This window comes from Dermacentor andersoni, chromosome 6 (assembly GCF_023375885.2).
Source record: "Dermacentor andersoni chromosome 6, qqDerAnde1_hic_scaffold, whole genome shotgun sequence".
NCBI lineage: Eukaryota > Metazoa > Arthropoda > Arachnida > Ixodida > Ixodidae > Dermacentor > Dermacentor andersoni.
Window position 1 is genome coordinate 53,509,204 of NC_092819.1, and position 20,676 is coordinate 53,529,879.

The 20,676-nt window shown below is 51.1% G+C and overlaps 1 protein-coding gene across 1 annotated transcript in view; it reads right to left on the reverse strand.

The window, feature by feature from the left end:
• LOC126522886 (uncharacterized) overlaps positions 1-20,676 on the reverse strand; it is a 380,337-nt gene that overhangs the window by 222,393 nt on the left and 137,268 nt on the right. The window contains exon 2 of the mRNA XM_050171729.3: positions 1,870-1,949. Within this exon, the coding sequence (XP_050027686.2) occupies positions 1,870-1,931 (62 nt within the window). The 5' untranslated portion in view covers positions 1,932-1,949. The remainder of the gene's footprint in view (positions 1-1,869; positions 1,950-20,676) is intronic.

The following is a 20,676-nucleotide window of genomic DNA, read 5'->3' on the forward strand; positions in this document are numbered from 1 at the left end:
CGCTTCGGGCCTCTGGGCCAATGCATTATAGCCGTCTGGGAATTAGAATACGGGTCTTTATTATTATTATTATTATTATTATTATTATTATTATTATTATTATTATTATTATTATTATTATTATTACTACTTTCAAGATGATGTCAGGTGTGTACCTCAAGATCCCGTTTGCTTCTGAGCAAGCCCCCCCCCCCCCCCCATTTCCTCTCCAAACCGGCATCGCATTATCAGAGACATCAGAGTAACAACACAGTTTTAATGTGTCGCTCCCGCACATACGGGCGACGTTTGTCTTGCGGAATAACGCCGACACTGCTGCGTACAATGGGCAGCATGTTATTAGTACGCGAGAAACCCGCGTCCTACGCGGATAATGTACGCAACAGACGGCCGTGACATTTCCATCCTCATAAATAATCCGCGCGGCGAATATGGTACATTCCACAGTATAGCGAACTCAGAAGCTCAGCTTTGATTTTATTTCCTCCTCCCCCTGTATTGGTTGCCACGCTGCATAACGTCAGTACATGAAACTAAATATAAGCATGCAGGCCAGCTTCATACAGGTATACTGCAATAGTGACTTACAACCTGTAGAGGTATACTGCAGCAGTGACTTACAACTTGTAGATATATATTGCAATAGTGACTTACAGCCTGTAGAATAGCAGGCCAGAGCAAGTTATAGCTCAGGCCGACCTCTCTGCCTTCCTGTAAGTAAATTTTTCTCTCTCTCTGTGACTTACAAAATGTTTTGTCCATAATCCATGTTTCATAGCCTTCAGCTTGATCATTGCTCAGTTGTACACCTTTATGTCTTGCAGGTTATATACTCTGTCTCGCAAGTCGCGCGCAGCACTGCCGAAAGGACGAGGCGTACACAGATAATATTCTTGCGCAGCGGAATGTAGTTCCTGGCGTAACTATCTGATAGCAGCGGCAGCATTAGAGTTTTGTTCTTTTGCTTTGGTACGCGATACGTTACGGCGATAGGTGACACGTTAGGACCTCTGCGACATGCATGTCGTACATACAGGCGATTTCAGCATGCAGCCGCCGAGCATGCAGACGACGCGGCGCGGATGAACACATCTCGAGGCGCATTCGGCCAAGGCTATCCTATTATGAGGATAGTCTTGCAGCTTCCACAGTGCCGCAGACGACTTGTCATGATGGAGCATTGTCACGTTATACCTACAGGCCATACGCGGATTGAATTTCGTGCACGCGATTTCTGCCAAGGTTTCGTCAAGCATGTAAGCGAAAGATTTAATCGAAGGCGTGGTGGTCTCCCAAGTACACGTACGTCGCGCTGCAGGTTGAAAGACAACAAATAAAACTTTCACCCGGAACGCGCTGCTTAAACTTTCGGAGCACTCAGAAATGTGATTTGTAGAGTCATGTGGCGATCAGCCTTTACCAAAAGTGTCCCAAAGTGACGTCGACAGACTCGGTACGTGCAACAGTTTACATCTTCCGTTATCACCGCAGTATACGCCAACGACAATACACCCGTCAGGCTAAAACCATCTGTTAGCAGCCTGCAGAGTTATCAAGGCTGCGATGTTATATTAACCATAAGGGGGTCGACAGACATCTCCGACAGGAGATTCCTGGGTTCAATGCGTTGTGGGGGGATCTCACAGCTGATCCAAGATCCCAGAAGCTCGTAATCGCTAAATGGAAAACAATACGAAAAAGAGTTACAGAAGACGCCTTTTTGTAGCATTTTGCCAACTGCGCTATACCCACAAGTGATACTGCGTAGTTTCGAAGGAAGACTGTACGCTAGTTCTCCCGCTTCCGAAGCGATGCCAGGAGTTAAAAAAAAGAAGAGAGAGGAGCTGCTTACAACATCCCCAAACTCACCTCCAGAAATGCGGCGTGTATCCGCTGCATTGGCCGACGCACTTCTGGCAAGGTCCGTCCATGGTAGTCCGGCGGTCAGCCTGCAACCAAGTGAGACGAAGAGCATCCAATGTAAGAACATTCCGAGCAACGAGGACACTTATCAAGGAGTGTCCACTCGACTTGCACACTCCAATAAGTTGTCACGTACGTAAACGGCAATGGGTTCGTTCTCAGTTAAAATAAGTTTCGGTCACCAAGGTGAGCTCAAGCACAAGTTCGATAACTCCGTAAGTCGCAGCACATTCTACGAAAGAAAACCGAAAAATGGATCGGATGAAGCACGACAGCCTTTCGTGCACGCTATGTTACGTGACACGGGAGCAGCAAAATATATACGTGAAGATTTATTTATATACGTGCGTGTTTATTCTAACACCTTGTGAAAGGAGATCGGCCGCTCACCGCTGATTTATTTCCACTCAAATGTCCACAAAAGCAGGGCATATTCTTTTTTTTCACGTTCTTCAAGGAAACACTTGGTGGCGTTGTCTGCCTGGTTCGACAGGACATTTAATCGCCAGACAGAATCTGGAGGCATATCTAGAGCAGCTAGCTTTTCCCTATCATGCGTTCGCGGAAATGCGCAGAACTGATTCCTTACCCTCACAGAAGCTTAAAATCAAACACATGGCGTGCGATTGCACGTGCGACCCGAAGAAAGACTATAGCACCAACAACCGCAACCAGCAAGTTTCCATACGATTGACACAGTATAGCCTTCTCTCTCAGGTGCATCGCACGTCGCATGGGGCTCTGCTAACGATGACCGTATACTCGATCGCTTCGTACTAGTTGTCCAGACCACATATCCATGTAATTAAAAAAAAAGTATCTTTCTTGGGGCGCTACAGTCGAATGCCGAGTCACATTTAGGATGCAATTATGCCATGACAGACGAAGAAGAAAGAAAAAGATGCATAGAAAGGCAGGGAGGTTAACCAGATGTAGTTCCGGTTGGCTACCCTGCACGGGGGGGGGGGGGGGTCAAGGGGGCAAAAAGAGAAAGAGCGACGAGCACGAACAAACCACGTAGGCTACAGAGCGGTAGGGGGCGGTGTTCTTAATGTCTATCGTATAGCACCGTACAGACCGCAGGAACCTTAATAACGCGATTAAGGCCTTCGGCGCGGATGACTTTTTGGAGTACTGACCTAAAGCTTTGAGTTCTGATAGTGGGCGATTGTCCAACTGGTCCAGTACTCTGCACATAACTTGAGACGCTATCTGTGTCTGCCCGTGATAAAGACGAATAAGTTATGTATGGCCAGTGAGATCACGCGAAACACGCGAGCTGACACACCGACCTTGGAGGCCATGTCCGTGGCATTGTGCAACCAGCCTCAAATTGCCTCCTCGCGACAAAGTGAAACAAGCATTTTAAGCGCATGTAGTACCTTTGTGAACACGAAGCCAAGCCATTCACTCACCCGGTTGCACCCAATTTTTCGTAACACCTCCTTGGTTGCACCTGAACGTCCGCGCCTCAACGTCGCAAAACCAACCCGCGCCACGTCCACGGGCGGTAATGGACGCGAGGCACGTTTTCGATCAAACGCGGCCTTCGCGCGACGACGCGTTACTGTGCTCAGAGCCTGATAAGAAAAGGTGAACGCGTCAACGCTTTTCATTAGATTTCTCTTCCATCGCTATCCCTTAGGCCTGCGCAACCGTAGCACACACTCATTGTGTTCTATTGCGTTCCATTGCGCCCTTCTTCGGAGCACGCAATGAGGCTATAAAGCGATTGCGCCCCCCTCCCCCCCCCCCCTCCCCTCACACACGAAACAGCCCATAAATCGGTAAGCGAAAGGAAAGGAAGATCAATTTTCATTTCTTCCCGTTTGCTTCTTTCCCCACGGAGGAGGTTCCGAAGCGCGCCCTTTTTGCGAGAGTCGTTCGACGAAGGTTCCACAAAACGAAAAGAAAGAAAGAAGATGGCGCGAGCACAGAAAGGCGAGAGACGAGGAGAAAGCGCGTTATTTGACCAATCTTGGACGCGTCAGCGCCGACGACCGTTCCGAGAAGAGACGAAACACAGCACACGAAGACAAAACGAACAAGCAAGAAAGGAAGGAATCATGTACAAAAGGCAGTGAAAAGAGAGACGAACGCGTAATCTTGTCCGGCAAGAAAAAAAAATGAAAGGACAGGGAAGGCGGGGGGGTGGGGGGGAGGGACACCGGCATTTGTTAAGTTCCGCGAAACAAGCGGGTGGAAGGGGGAGTCGAACGACGACGACGACGACGCGGACAATAATCGTGCCGTGATTGCAATTCTCGTATCGGTCCCTGCTCTCCCGCTCGTCAACTCTCCCCCGCGCGCCCGTTCTCCAGTTTTCCTCCAATCCTCCTCCTTCTTACCAACATTCGGCCTAGTTATAAGCCTTCCTTCTCCTTTCTTCGCCTGTTTCCTCAATGTATCTCGTTCGCCCGTCCACCCTGCACCCCCAGGCCCCGCCACATTTTATTTCTCTTTCCCTCGCTAACGTCTTTTCTGTACATCCAGAGAAGCAACAAGAAGAAGAAGATCAGGAGAACGGCCCGTTGGGCGTCGCAAAAAGTAACACGATTGGGCAAAGCGAACAGCAGAGGAGAAAGGAAAGAGTGCGTGTGAGCGAGCTACGTGCGCTTATGTGCGTTGGAAGACGTCACGTGACGGCGCTGATTCTATAACTCCCGACGAGCTGCCGGTCTCGTCTAACACGGGGTCGGGCGCGCGCGGATTGCAACGAAAGGCGAACGCGCGGCCCCCCCCATCACCGTTCCCAGCTTTCTCTCCTATCCTTCATCCTCGATGGGCAAACACTGACCGGAAAACTTCTCGGGGTGGGAGGCCTTCGGAGCTTCTTGCAGTCACGTCTGACGTTCGTATACTTCGGGCTAAGCACGAACGTACGCACACAACCCCGGCACGCACGCTTGCTTACTCTCACGCGCATAGTGAGACGCTTATGACAGAAGAAAAAGAAAGAAAGACGTAAGAGGCATTGGTGGCAGAGCGATGAAGAACCCAAGAAGAAGAAGAAGAATACAGGAACTAAAGACGAAAACGCCAGAGTCGCTGCCTGGGCACCATCCCGATCTGCGCTGCACCGACTCCGCAGCGAGGCGGGCAGAAGGAAAGTGCCGACAGAAATCGTGTTTACACGACAAACATTCGGCCGCGTAAGCGGTCCCCTTCTCCGCACGGCACACAAGCTGGAAGGGAAAAGAAACCCGCCTCCGCCGGATTGCCCCGCGGCGGAAAATACGTCTACGCCATACACACACGACTCCCGTTTCTTCGCGCGTGTGGTAACATTCCTTCGTCGTGCTCGCGGCTTTCGTCCGGGATAGTCGTCCGACTCCCGGTGCGATTGTGTGCTAAAGGGCTTTTACTGGTCCTGCACTGTATGTTCCTCCCCGACGCTGGATGACGAAGTTCCCCACGTCGCCGGAAGGTGTATGGGAAGTCGCTGGAAGCCAGTTCTGTGTTGACGTTTCCCAGTATACTATACGTATGGTAGACATAGACATTCGACGTGGACTGCCTAGGAAAGTGGTCGACGGCTGTTACTGAGCGTATATTTGCTCGGTTTTGCGATTCCTATAGCGGCATATGAGCACGACCGTTGATTGCGACGTTTCGTGTTGAGCGACTGTCGCGGCCAATTCGACGCACAAGGAATGACAGTGAAACGCGACAGAAGACATAAAACGTCTGAAAGGCGGACAGGTTAAGTGGAATAACTGTCCGAAGGGCTGATTTGCACTGGTGGAAGGGGAAAGCGCAGAGAGTAAACGTAAGCTCGGAAAGGAACTGACAACAATCTTTTTTTTTTCACGCAGATGTTTCCAAAATGGCGGCAGAAACCATCGTCGATGACTGTCCTTAAAGTCAGTGGTGATCGGTTCTTATGTGATCCTGCTGTCTATCTCCACGACATGCCGTTATTCACGGCGAACGTTAAGCGCGCAATCTAGACAATACAATTTTGCTACAGAATCAGCGATAGCATTAAAGAAATTTTGATACAGCGTACGCGTCTTGCGCCGGGCGATAACCGGATAACAAGGATAAGAAGGTAAATACCAGGGATCACAGTAGTACCACCCACGTGATGTCCGGTGTCCAACACCGCGCGCACGCCGACGAGGCGATGAGCTCACGTGATCTAGGTGACGTCAGGCCGCGCGCGCGGCCGCTGTAACCTCCGCCAGCCAATCAGGCGCTCCTCTATCGCCTGCCCCGCACCTGGCTTCGCTTATCCGCTCGTCTATACTCTCTTCCTTCCTTACACTGGTTACCCACTCCACTTTATCGTGCGAGAAAATCGTCCATCCAGCCATGTAAAGTGCGCGAAGTAGACAAAGAAAGCTGTCGCTTTTAAAAACCTGCTGATATTTCGACGCTGAACAAAGGCCGGTTCAGCAAGGACAGGCCCGAAAAGATGGAGAAGGGTACTGTTCTCTGCTGAGCCTTGAGAGAGACATACCTACTTCCACTTATCTTTCTTGTCCAATTTCGGCGCTAAACGAAGGTTAAGTCTGCAACAGCCTACATGCATGCACCATGTGCGGGGGGGAGTCAATTTTAATAAGAGCAGTGGAAAGAGAGAGAGAGAATAAACATTTTTATTGGGTGAATGCAGCTTTGGAGAGGCGTCCTCATTCCAGAATGCCTTGAGCTCGGGCCGCGTCCTGGGCCCTCGCAATCAGCCGTTGCTGATCCTCGAGGTCGGAGCTGGCCAAGGCTCTCTCCCAAAGCTCGTTAGTGGGGTCAGGGTTCGGAGGATTTAATGGTGCCGTGAATACTGGTGCAGTGGATTCAAGGGAAGGTATTTGTAGGTGTCATCGTCACACATCCGATGACGAAGCTGCATGCAATCTGCGTCCTGGTATCTGAAATTTAGGCAACAAGATTTCCCACATTATCACATTATCCTCTGCCGCACTCTGCTAATTTCCCACGTTAGCTCTACCCTGCTAAAGTACGGTGGGGATGATGTAACAATTTTATTCAAATCCATTTCTCGTATCATCACTGGTGAGAACTTGCGGCACTCCACCTGCGTTATCACCATGATCGGCCAGTCGTGATCAGCGGAAGATAAAAAAACAAAAAAAAGAAACCTAATACATCCGAGCGAGAGGAATCCTTTACATCACACCGACAGAGTATATCGAACCTTGCAGACAAAAGTGCAAAGGATGTTCGAGCCGGCAATCAGTTATAACGCGACTTTCGGTCCACAAAATCTCGTTTCTGTCAGATTTATCCATGAATGTACAAGAAATTAAGGCCGCGATATTGTGGCAATGCCGATTCTATGTTCGATTCTATGCCAATCGTTACAGCCACCATTAACGGCCGGCTGATTCCAATGATAACGCCGGCAGAGCCTCGCTCTGCACCACTGACGAATCGCGAAAAAGAATAGCAACGAAAAATGCACCGCTACAAAAATCCCGACCTAGACCGAGCCAGCGCTATTAGCAATCGACAAGCGTATATAGCCATTGCGGTTTTAATGCCAATTGGAAACAGCTAGCAGGATAGCAATTAGATTCTGACGTTTTACGCTCCGAAAACCAATATATGGTTACGAGGCACTCCGTGTACTGGGGGACTCGGGTTTAGTTTTGACCATCTTGGATTCTTCAACGTGCAAACAATGCACGGTACACGCGGACGTTTTCGCATTTCGTGCGCAAGGAAATGCTGCCGCCGCGGGCAGGATTTGATCCCGCTGCTAAGCCTGAGCTTACAGCAGCGCAACGCCAAAGCAGCTACGCTGTCACGGCGGGTTAGGACAGCAATCAAACATTTAGAGGACGCCTAAGCTTCGCCTTTAAGAGCAGAGCGTGGTAGCATTCAAAGATAGCTGACTGCATCTCACGCTTCGCGGCAACTGCAGCTTATGTTAGCGTAGCGTTTTCCTGGAAACGCTGGCGGTGAACCCTATGCACGAAGGCGAGCTTTCTGGTTCTTTATTTTTTGTTCCCCCTTCACGGCGGGCGCCGCCGCTGCCGCGGAGGCGAGTGCCATCTAGATGGTGTCGCAAGAACCAAGCGGGTCGCGCCGCTCCTACTAAGACAGACCTCAAATGGCAGCGGGAAAAGCTTCCGCGTAACAAAATTACGTTTTCTCGTATATTAACGCGATAGCGTTAAGGAGGTCGTGTCGCAGAAAAGCCGGTGTCGACGGCGTCGGCGGCGTTGGCCGTGAGCAAGAAATGGCGGAAGGCAATTTATAAATAAAAACAACTTACAAAATGGGCTGGGTGGGAATTGAACCAGGGTTTCCGGAGTGCGAGACAGAGACGCTACCGCTTCGCCATGAGCTCGCTGCTTCAAAGCGGGACAAAAGCGCCTCTAATGAATGCGGTGTTGCCTTAGAAACGTGCCGTAGAAAGTTATACTGCGGTGTATATCGGTAATTATGAGCGTGTCAATTACAGACGTCTCAGTTAAACGCGTAGCGAAGTACGTTTCCGATACACTTCTGCGCCTGGCGCGCACGCAGAGCCATCTTGCGGCAAACACAGAAGACCCCCTCCTCGCAATGTACGGCGCTGCCTCGACAGCGTTATCGAGGCGTCAGCGCCATGATCGCGTCCGCCTTCATGGCGCGTCGCGGCCCAGCTGTCCGTGCCGATCACGACGTTTGGCTCGCGTAGATCGTTTCTTCCTCCGAGACACCGAGTTCTTTGGTTCGTTCCGCTTGCTCAGGCGCACGTTTCGTCTTTGTGTGACTCAAGAGCATGCCGAGCGAATGAGTGGGCGGTGCGAACGGGGTGCGATAACGCTATCGCGTTCCACTCTTGAAGGCGAAGCTTAAGCGTCCTCCAATTTTCGAAATTACAAACCGAAGCTATCGCGTCTGGAGGTTGCGTGTAAATTGTACTTTACGAATTTTATGACGTATTTTACTTTGAAAAATTGAATCACTCCAGTAACGCGTGTGCGCCACGCGGAGGGCCTGCGTGGATCGGTATGCACGGTTCGGGATTTTTCTCATACGGACAGCGTTGCCGCCGCCGCTGCCGGATTTTGTGCGACACGGGGCCCATAACACTATACCGCGTTAAAACCAGCGCATATCATACGAGTGCAAAGCCATATCAAGGTCAATCAGAAACGCAGCGCGTACCTTTTTTTATATGCTATAATTTTTTGCTGTCACCTGCTGTGCACTAATTTAACAACCAAGCTGATGCTCTTCGCCTACGATCCGCATCCGCCGCCAAGGACACGCCCGCGGCAGACGTACCAGACCACACCTCCTCACTAATCCTATGCTGTACACGCGACCACTGGCAGCACGTCGCGTTTGCGGCAAGAAGTCACAGAGGGCTTGGCTACCGACGCTCCTAAAGTCGCGGCCCAATCAGAACGCGTTCGGGCACCTAGATTTAAGAAAAAAAAGAAAACTAGAGTTAAATCCGTCGCGCAGCTCGCAGTACAGACGCGTGACCCTTCCCACAGCCTCATCCGGTCTCCGGCGGGTTTTTAAAGGACCTCGACGCCTCGTTCTCGGAACCACGGGAGCCGTCGACGACGACACCCGTCGTAATTGCCGCAGCTGTCAGCTAAAGTCTCACGCAGATTCTTCTATAGACCCGCACACACCGAGCCTCGAAAAGGAGCATGCTATAGTAGCGGGCATGCACACAACTGCTTGCACTGAATGCCTGTACAGTCGCGTTCCTGACGAAGATTCGCGCCGCTCGCTCGTTCCTTCTTTATTTCTCCTCCTTGCGCATTACGCATTAGGTCCTTGAGCAAATCTTACATGAACTGGCCGCAAAGTTCGCACCGAACTCTCTCTCCTCTGCCTTTGCACTTCGTATATATAGTGCCCGCGAGACTTTTTTGTAGTCTCATTTTCTTCGTCCCGTATCCTGGTTCCCACTTTCTCCGCCCGCGGATGCCTGAATTTCTCGTGTGTGCGCTTAGGATACACATGGCTGCAAAGCATCTCCAATGCTGGCGCGTATAGAACGCACGAGACAAGAAAAACGCTAAGACGCATATAACAAGCACCGCGTAAACAACGAGCTAATAATGATAATAATAAAACTATAAACAAACACGGTCTTCCTTTGCCTCCCCCCCTCCCCCTTTTCTTCGTTTCTCGTAACAGACTCTAACGACGGCGTACGTGGGGAACGCGCGCATGCGCAGTTGTAGGCTTCACACGACAGCCACGCATCCTCGGCGCGCCCGAAAGCCTTCACGCGGCGGCTGCTCGCAGTTCACTCCGCCTTTTGTTTTCGCACATCTCACAACTTCTCACGGCGTTCTCGAGAAGTGCCACGCAGGCTTTGAAAGAAAGAAAGAAAGAAAGAAAGAAAGAAAGAAAGGCATAGAACGAACGTCGAGAGACAAAGGGTCGTCGCCACGTCGGAGGCAATGCGAGTCGTTGCGAGCCGAACGGAAAAGCTCGCGAGCAATTGAGCTCGCACGCCCGGCACCAGCGGGGCCACGGCACGGGGCCGCGGGAACGTTCTCACCCGAACCACGGCGGCGTGTCGAAGTGGGAAGAGATCCCCCACCCCCCTCTGCAAGACGACGGCGACGGAGGCGACGACGCTCTGGACAAGCGACCGGCGTCTTCGTCGGTCTTCGTCGACGGGTATACTTGGGTGCAGCGCATATATATGGCGGGGGCAAGCGTTCGTTGCCGATAAACGTGAAGGGGGCGAGGATGCGGTGCACGAACTCCGCCTACAAGCACCTGCCCGGTCGACTCTTTCTTTCTTGGAAGAAGAGTGCGTGAAACTTGAGGTGACGGACCCCTCGTTTAGCCAGTCTAGAAAACTTTTCCCACGTGCCATAGATAGACACAGCGTGCGCAAGCGAAACGCGCGACGGCTTCTTTTTGGCGACCGGAATGGCCCACGTGACCGCCCAGGTTCGCGTAATGGGCGGAGTGGGCGACAATCCGTGCGCACCGAGTCGGCAGTGCTGCACGGAACTGAAACCCGAAACGGACACCGTCGTCGCGTCTCACCGCCGCTCGTCGTTCCAACGAACTGCAGGCTGCGTTGACGAGCCGCACCACGGTGGTGCGGCGGCGGATATGCGGCGTTCTCTCGCGGAGCGCGGGGTCGCGCGTTCGGTGTCCCGCAGCGGCCGCCACGTTCCGACGGAGACAGACGCGCGAACACACCAGTGCGCCCGGGTGGACGAACTCTATACGTTGTCTAATTACACTTGGGTGCACTCATTTACAGCTTCCGCAGACACCTCCCCCCCCCCCCCCGCTCCCGCCGCAGCGCAAGCCTAGATTGCGTAATGATCGATCAATAAAAAAAGAAAGCTTAATGTGTCAATCGCCACAGAAATATGACACACAGAAGTACGGCCAGCGAGCGACCGGCATTGAAGGCAATCCTGCGCAATACGCGGTGGGAACGTTAACAGGAAAGGTGCGTGCTTTTCTCCAGTCTGTAATGCGTCACCAAACCACGTATGGACGTATCTCCTTTAGGGGGGACGGGAGGAGGGGGCGGCGTGGCCACTACATACGCTGCGCGACGACCGCGTCGTATCGCTGGCTCAGATGTGTTCCACGCAATCCACAAATTACAGCGACTACACACACCGCGTTTTGTAGCCACCTCGGCCGTGATGACTCGTGATTACTGCTAGACTTGAAGTACAGCGCGCCGACCACAGGCCGTACGTTGTAGGCCCGTTCAATGTGACTAAGCGTCACACTCTTTCCTCCTTTAGTTTTTTATTTTCTCTTTTCATTTCTGCTCCTCTCTCTACCAACCGAAAAGGAAAGAACGAAAGAAAATTGCCCTCTCAAAAACAACGAAGTTGGTTACAGTAAAAGTGAATGCACATACGCATAACCAAACGTTTATAGGATCGAAGCGCGTGCCGAGTGTTGGGGTCTCGGTGCTGACGCCCGTTATTGCCAATGGGTCGCAAGCCCCAAGGGTAGCGTTGGCCTGGCGGCCTGGGGCACTGGAAGCATCCGAAGGTCCCGGCAAAGCAAGAGTAGACTAGTAACAGAACAACTTGTTTATTCTAACATAGCAAAAGAGCGGCCGGTCAGGTCGACCGAAGTGGAGAGACGGGAGAGCACGCAACTCAACAGTACAAATCGGAGCCTCTCTCCTGGCGTCCGGGGGCAGCTGCTCTTATACTCTCGGCGTCGCGGGCCAGAAGGAAGGTCACGGGATGAGCCCACGCGACGGCGGAGCAGGAGCCCACGACGGCGCGCACGGTCGAGCCGAGAGACATGGTGAGCCGAGTGTAGTGACGCATCGCCAACCCGCCGACGGACAGACCTCCTGGCACCTCACTTGGGGAGCTCCGCTCCCCGGCTGCCGCGCTTTGACAAGCGTGGGCACACACACACACACGCACATACGAAGACACGTGGCACTGAAACACGCCTGGACACGCTTGGCGGGGAGGCGTTGCGGCGGCGTCGAACGGGCCAAAATGTCCGCCGCTTTGAACGAAGCCCCGGCGTCCGTTGCATCCGCGCCGGCATTACCGCGCGTTGTAGGCGAAACGTAACACGAGCAAGAGATCGTTGAAAAGAAAAGCGTACAATCGGCGCATTCAGTCCACGAGTTCTAAATAACGGTGCTGCAGCTTCGAGGGCAACACAGAACCTTGAAAATCAGGTAAAGAGCGCAGAACGAGCGAAGGAACAAGAAAAAAGAAAGAAAGAATAAGTGTAAGACGTAACGCAGGAAGAGGCCGTATGGATTAGAGAGCCAAACCGGTATGTACGATATTTTATTTTTCAGATTAAGAGATCGAAGTGGAGTTGGACAAGCCATGCAAGATGTGTAGATAAGATAGCCGGTGTTTTACCGGAGAACGGCAGATAAACAGGTGGCGCGAATAAATGAGAGAACTTGCAGGCGTATAGGGTGAAGCCAACTAACAAGACAGTGGCGATCGGAGACCGTTGACAGAGGCCTTCGTCCTGCAATCGACACGAAGGAGACTGATGGCGATCATCAGCGTGTTCTGAAAGGTCGAGCGTAAACAACACGGTTACAAGAGGAGCAAAAAGAACAGCGCAAATATTTTTTGTTCATTCTTCTCGTGTTCGCGTTACACACGCCACAACTTTCAAGCGATGAATATTTATACTAACTCGCTCAGCTTCCTGTCGTTCTAAATTATTATCACCATCCCGGAACCTTCCCTCTTTCATGGTTGCAACGGTCTCACCGAACGAATAACTGAAATGTCATCCGTCCTTATCAAGTCGCAACTATCAGCGCGAACTACTAAACGTTGAACACCCCGCGAGGGATTTTCACGAGAGGGCAACATAAACTAGCTGTGAGTGGAGGGGAAAGTCACGTGGCACGCGCGTGCGTTCTTACTCCGCGCAAACCCGCGACCAATAGCACGGCAACACAACAGGCCGATGCCTAGAGCGCGTCCCCCGAGAAGAGAGTACTAGCTAGGCCCCTTCCTCTCCCCCCCCCCTTTCCCCATTGTAATGCCTCCCATTTATCCTGATTTCGAGATTCGACGCTCGCGTGCCGTTCGGTCACTAAAAAAACGCTATTCGCTTCGCGAAAACAAAACAACGCAAGAAACAGCATTTCGCGCCTCTTAAAAGTTCGCTTCCTTTACTTCTGCACGGCAACATTTATTCCTCTACCTTCCTTTTTTTTGTTTCCACCTTCTCGCCGCGAAGCGAGCCATTTCTCGCGGCTTACACACAGCTCGCTTATCGGCGTCACGCCGCGAAAAGACATCGCCGGAGCGAAAACGCAGGAGGCGGCGATAAAAATGCGCGCGCTGTGCAGTACATATAAACAGGTGCGGCGGCGCAAACGCGATCACCGCGATCCTAATAGAAGTGCGGCGACATAAACAAGTTTCCCAGTTCAAGTGTGCCCCTCTGGCTTGCGATGTCTTTCTATCTTCTATCCTTCGTCTTTTGTTTCTCTTTTTCTTTGTTTTTTTTTTTTTTTAAAGAACCGCGAATTGAGTGTGTCCAAAGTTGTCGCGGGCTCCATGGTGTCGCGCCCTGAGGCGATGTCTAGCCGTAACTCTCGTACTCGCCATCTACTGAATTCCATTTTAATCCGCGACAGTTATTTATTTATTTATTTATTTATTGCCCTGTGGGGTGAAATAGCTGCGATTCCCGTAGGTACAGTTGCTTCCTTTTTCGCTATTTTGTCTTTCTTTCTTTTTCGATCCTTTGCGTGAACGTGTGTGTGGCGGCAGACAGGAAGACAAACGCGCGATCCTCGGCGTAAAGATTTAGTGGCTTCCATACGCTTTATATTCGACGCCGAATAGCATGAGATAGGTGGATGGCGGGCGACCTCCAAGTTTCCGTATCAGACACCTGCGTGGCATTTCCTTCGGACTTTCAAGGAAGCGTGAGAGGCGAGCGTAACGGAAAGAGAGAAAGAGAGAATAGGGGATGGAAGGCGGAGTGGTTAGCCAGACTCAGTGACCAGCTGGCTGCACTGCATTGAGGGGGGATGAGTGTTAATAGATGAGTAGGAGAAAGCAAGATATGCAGAGAATCTGTCCGCACTTTCGCGAGGAAGGCAACGGAACACGACGAGGCGATTGCTTTTGTACAAGCTTCCGAGAGTAAGATGTAAGCCTCGATGAGAACAAGGAGATAAAACAGCAATCTTCCGAAACTGACTGCAGCTTGCCCGTCGTATATATAGGGAACGCAGTACAGCGCGCACTTTTGAGCAGCACTTCAATGAATAACAAATAAGATATTGTTACGTTGTGTAGTGAGGGTGAGGAACAGAACTGTCAAAACTGCTAGTTAAAGATTGAACTCTCTGATGAGCGAACGAAATTTCTTGCTCCGTAAAGCGAGGAGCACACAAAGCACAACGATAGAGGCGGTCAGCAGTCAGTCGTCGAAATATAATCTACGGGTCGACTACTGCGTCGGCTACTTATGCATGACTCACCATAAATACCAGCGCAATCGCTGGTGCTAGCTCGCGCTCTTTCCAGAATACATGTGCACCTCTGTTCGCTTCGCGCATGCAAATCTGATTAGACAAGATTATTTCGCTGCGCAATCGGCGACAACATTCTGGAACGTTCTGGTACACATGGTAGGCGCGTCCCGCACCGAACAATAACTTAGTAATCGCGATTAGCCGGTGTCGTAGCAGCTTGTACCACATTTACCTCAAATTTCACGATTTCTACTATCCCTCATGAAATACAGATTCCCTACTGCCAAGGCTTGGAGCAGACTAGTAAACGTATTCTACCGTGAGAGAGAGAGCGATAGCGATAGCGAGAGAAAGCGAGAGAGAGAGAGAGAGAGAGAGAAAGAGAGAGAGAGAGAGAGAGAGAAAGAGAGAGAGAGAGAGAGAGAGAGAGAGCTAAGCTTTGGCGCAAGAACTTAAAAAAACGATTTTCATTCCTAAGTGTATACCGCAGTGGCCCACGAAAATACACAGCCTGCTTATATAGTACGACACAAACCGCAACACACGCCAGAACGCAGCAATAGGAGAAAAGAAATGACGCCGAAATGCAAAATATTCAGACAAACATTCGGGCATATAAGGAGCCGAAAGCGAAGCCCGAAATCTACATGCTGCGGAATGCAAGCGCAGATGGTGATATATAGTATGTATATCGAACAAAAGGGAAATCGCGGATAGGGATAATCACGAGGCTTCTGCTCAAGGCTATGCAGGCCGTAGCAGTCAACAATGTCTAGCTGCTCAATATACCTGAAAGGCGCATTTAACTGCTGTTCTATGGCTGAAGTACGCTCTAAGAGAAATTCGTGCGTATATACGCTTCGACGCATACTCTATTGTGCGCGCGCAGTCGAGTCACAAAGTCTCTTTCGCAGAATTGCCCTACAAAATGAATCAAGCTAGAAACACAGCATTCCAAAAAAAAAAGGAAAGAAAACGAAAGAGCGCAAAGCTCTGAGCCGACATATACGAAAATGCCACGCGTGAATATTGCAACGCCAACTTATAAGCGCCCGTCCCGGCAAACAACATTCGCGGCGATCGCCAAATCGAAGGAGCGCACTTTCGCGAATTGGGCGAATAAGAATCGCAACCGCCAAATGTGAAATAAGGTAAAACAAACAAACAAACAAACAAGGCAAGATGACAAGAGGATATACGCAGACGCGGACGCGAGATGCCGGACGGACGGACGGCGGCGCGTTCAAAGGACGACGCTCTATATCTGGACCGTCGGCAGAGAGGCACGCATATAAATGTACCGTTCTCGCGGGGGCCTTGATCGCGTTAGGGGGGGAGACCGCGCGCCGACAAGACGCACTTCATGAAAAACAGCAAACTCCCCTACTTCCCCATGCGAACCATCATCATGGTCGCAGCCCCCCTATTCCTTCTCCTCCACCCCCTCCCTCTTTCGCAGCCACGATATATATACAGCGCGCGCTGACCGCTGCATAATTCACGGGTTCCCCCAAACCGCGCGCATCGGCCCGCGGCCACTGCATGCGGGATGCGATCGGAGCGATGGCTCTGCGGCGAGAAAAAAATTCCGCCCAGCATCTTCCAAAACTCGGCCGCGGCGGCAGCATCGTCGGATGCGGCGTCCTGCATCGACGCCGAGACAATGCATCACATCAACCGCGGGGCGAACTCGGCGAGCGAGGCACACGTATGGAATCTCGCGCAGTGGGAGCCAGGGGCGTATATACGGAACGTCGAAAAGGGGGCGAATATAACGGAGGAAGAGGCACGGCGGGTGGAAGGGAATCGAGACAGGCTCGGGCTGAAAGCGAAAGGATGGAGACATCACGAGAGAGCGAGAGAGAGAGACGCCAGAGAAGTTATCCACGGCGGCGCACGCGGTTGGCTATATGTACACCGTATACGGGTAAAGGGAAAACGTCGCGAAAAGAACTTTGTTAAGTCAGGTGGATATCGCATTTCACATATAGGAATGGTCGACAGTGCCGCAAGCAATGGTTATATACGATTGCGACGAAAGCCTAAGATAGAGCGCATCTTGTGCCGCCGTCTGTCCTTCGATGGCCAACAATATGCACTGCGTACAGTCTCAGCCGCTTAAACGACGGACCTTCGCCGAAGAACTCTATATAACATATGCACAAGGCCACAAAAACTCTACTGTTTGATTCGTGACAGAAACGGGAATATATATACGCGAGCGCTTCTGAATATACGTGAGTGAATATTCATCTGCGCGGTGAGACATGAAGCAGAGGCTTCCTTCGCCTCCTCATCCTTCTTCTTAGTGCGCGGGTGTGCGCGGAGAGAAGTGTGAGAACAGCTGAACATGTTAATACAAGGTGTGCGACCATAGATGGAGGTAGAGTATACATAGAGTATACATAGAGTATAGAATGTATACTACAATGGTAAGCTACGCCGCTGATGAAGCTCATATATAGCGTCATTTGTTGAAGGTTCGCGCACATTTTCCGCCTATGTCCTCCGTCCGTCCGGTGTTCAGCGTCTGCACGGGCAAATATTTTGTAAGAACGACGCACCAGTAAAAGATGTCAACCCATTTGGTCTCCCTATAGGGTGTTGGACGGCAACTGTTCCGCCTGACCAACCTACAAGTTGCTCAGGCAGAACAGTTCATCTGAAAAATACGTCTTTCTTTCTGTCTTCTGTAATCCTGAGATTTGGCGTGCCGGAACCCCGATTGGATTATGAGGCGCGTCGTAGTTAAGGACTCCGGGTTAATTTCGACCACCTGGGGTTCTTTAAACGCGCACCCGATGCACGGGTGTCCTTGCATTCCCCCTTGCATAGAAATGTGGCCGCCACGGCCCAGATTCGGTCGCGCATACTCGGGCTTAGTGCAGCGCGACGCCATATATCCACCGCGCCACCAAAGCGTGTATTGTTCACATGGGTGTTGCACAACATGTTGATTAACTCGGCGTCTCGGAGAAAGGCGATGAGCGGGCGTAGACCTCCTTTCCCGATAATACCGAGTCCTTCCGGGAACACACGACATTGAAGCTCGCGTGAACAACCTTTAATTCTTTCCACACTCAACTGAGGACACATCATTCATTCATTCATTCATTCATTCATTCATTCATTCATTCATTCATTCATTCATTCATTCATTCATTCATTCATTCACTTTTTTGTTTATTTTTTCGCGCATAACGGTGGAGCTGAGTAGGCCAGGTACTCTCTACTTCAGTCTCTCCACAGTTACCCACGTATAACAGAACAGTATAGCAAATGTTTGCCATTCCCGATATATCCCCGCTAAAGGCACTAAGCGCGGGAAGCAGATCGTCCCGTCTGAAATATACTTAAACAGTAGTTGGCTATAGTAGTAGCAGTAGTAGTAGTATGCTGGAATTTATGTGAAGGCAGAGGTCGGCCCGAGACTGCACTCGGATACGCTACTCTCCGCTGGGGAAGTTGAAAGGGGGAAGGAAAGTTGGATGGAGGGTGATCACGATGACAAGAACATCGGTACGATGATGCTCGTCGCCAACACTAGTCGTCAACACTAGTCCGTCGCTAGTCCTGTATCGGGTAAAAAATTGCAGCCCGGCCCGTATTGCTATTGCACATGCGTATAGATCGAGTGGTACCGAGATCACGTGTATATGTGCATGTAAGACCAATAATGCTCTAAAGCCCGTATTATTTTTGACGAAGTCGGCAAGAACCTTGGACAGCGCACGTGAAAGTCCTTGCGGACCTGTTTTGTTGTCAGGTGAAGCGTGCCGCCGTCCCGTCGCATTGCTCCGCAATTAGTATACGAGAACGATTTGTGCCGATGCGAAAGGATCGTGATCGGCTTCGCCAAAGGCTATGCGCATAGCCGCAGCCCTGGGAGCGCCGACGGCGAAAGTTCGCTCTCGCTCGAGGTCACGAGGGTCGCGCACATAGTCGAAGGACTACAAACACGCACGGGCGCCGAGGTTATTTTGAACAGGCACGAACGGAATGCATAACGACGCCATTATCTTGCCTCACTCTGTGCCTCGCTTTTATCTGCTTCTGACCGCCGAAGGCACTTAGCCGCATAATGGCAGGACGGTATATACACGGGGCTGATGATGCGGGGTGCGCTATCGAGGCAACAATCGGGACCCACTAAAGGCCGAATCGGACTTTCTGAGAGAGGGAGTAGGCATTTTTGCATTTGCCACTAAATGCCCCCCTAATTAGAAGTGCCTGTAGAAATAAATGTTCATTTTGGACCCATCGAGTTCGATGCACAAAGGCGATGACAGTGCAAGAGCGTTAGAGGAATCGTCACGTCGGACGAAGTTCGTATTTAGAACAACAAACGAGTACAAAACAACAACGAATACGAAAGACTGAACGTATGCTTTCTTTTTCTTTCTTTTTAGAAGAAAGAACAAATAACGGGGCAAACTGCATGAGAAATACATATATGTTACGTGCAACTTACGTATATCTTCCGTGTGAATAAGATTTGGCGGTAGTTTTAGTATATGCATGGGCGCTGAACGTAAAAGTATTCCAAACAGTTTCTGTTTCATTTCTGCCATTAGCCATCTATACGATCGGTCAAAAATTTTAGGACCGTGTCCTTTTCGTCTGTCTGTCACGCGACATCACAAAAACTAAGAAAACACTGAAGGCATCTGATATATGGCGCGCACACACTGATGCGGCGTGTGTGCGCGCCACATCAGTGTGACGTTATATACACAGTGTCCGTTATATGACACGCCATATGAGATGTGACGCCATCTCATATGGCGTGTCATATAACGGAGACAGAAACAAGCTTTAATGATATGCTGGAGATGTTAGCCTGGCTCTTCGCCTGACGTGCCACTACGTGTACAGTAATAAACACTTTCTCTCTCTCTCTCTCTCTCACACACACACACGCACACACACGCACGCACACACAATGTTTCGTTGAGGCTCGTGGCTCTCAAGAACGTCAGCAGCGCTTTCGGGGCCCGTAACGCACAGGTGGCGCTTTGCCATGGGCCGAGAATGTACCGCAGTGCCAAGCTCGAGCCCCATCGAAGGTGCAGTGCCGACCTTCAAAGAATCTCGCTCTAACGCCTAGCGGCAGCAGTCGCGCAGAACATGTCGCAGGTCACATTCAGGGCACATTCAGGGCACATTGGCGAGTGCGTGAGTTGAATCTCACACTTGAAGTAGTTTGCGTAGGCCACGTTGAGTCTTATGCGGTGAAGGCATGCTTGGTCTTGTCTCTGCCTCGCGGCATGTAAAAGTCGCACGATGGATCTGGTAGCAGGCATCTGTCTGCAGAGGGATCGCTGGAGACTCCAAGCGTGTGCAGACACTAGTGTCGCCGCGTCTCTTCTCGAGAAAGAAATCTGAACCAGTCCTCTCCAAATGTCGTGTCCAGCTTTGGCGGCACGGTCAGCCTGGACGTTGCCTTGTATTCCGCAGTGGGCTGGTAACCCCTGCAGCACAACACTGTGATGCAGTTCGCAGACTCTATTACGCAGGCGTCTGATGTCCAGTACGAGTTGTTCGTGCATGCGTGGCGACTTCAGGGACTGCAGGGCCGCTCTTGAGTAGGTGAAGACGGCCCGAGACACAGCTGTCTGGTCGAGGATGTAAATCAAAGCGGCCCGCAGTGCCGTTAGTTCAATAGCTGTAGTTGAAGTGCGGTGACGTACTTGGAGCGGCGGAGATGGTAACACTCGCAGATGGAATCCACACACCAATGGCAAATGACGGAGGAACTGTACCCAATCTGTGAGCTACTGTGGGCTATCCGATATGGCCTGTACACACTGATTATGTATGATGAGGACGAACGAAAGTGAAGTTGT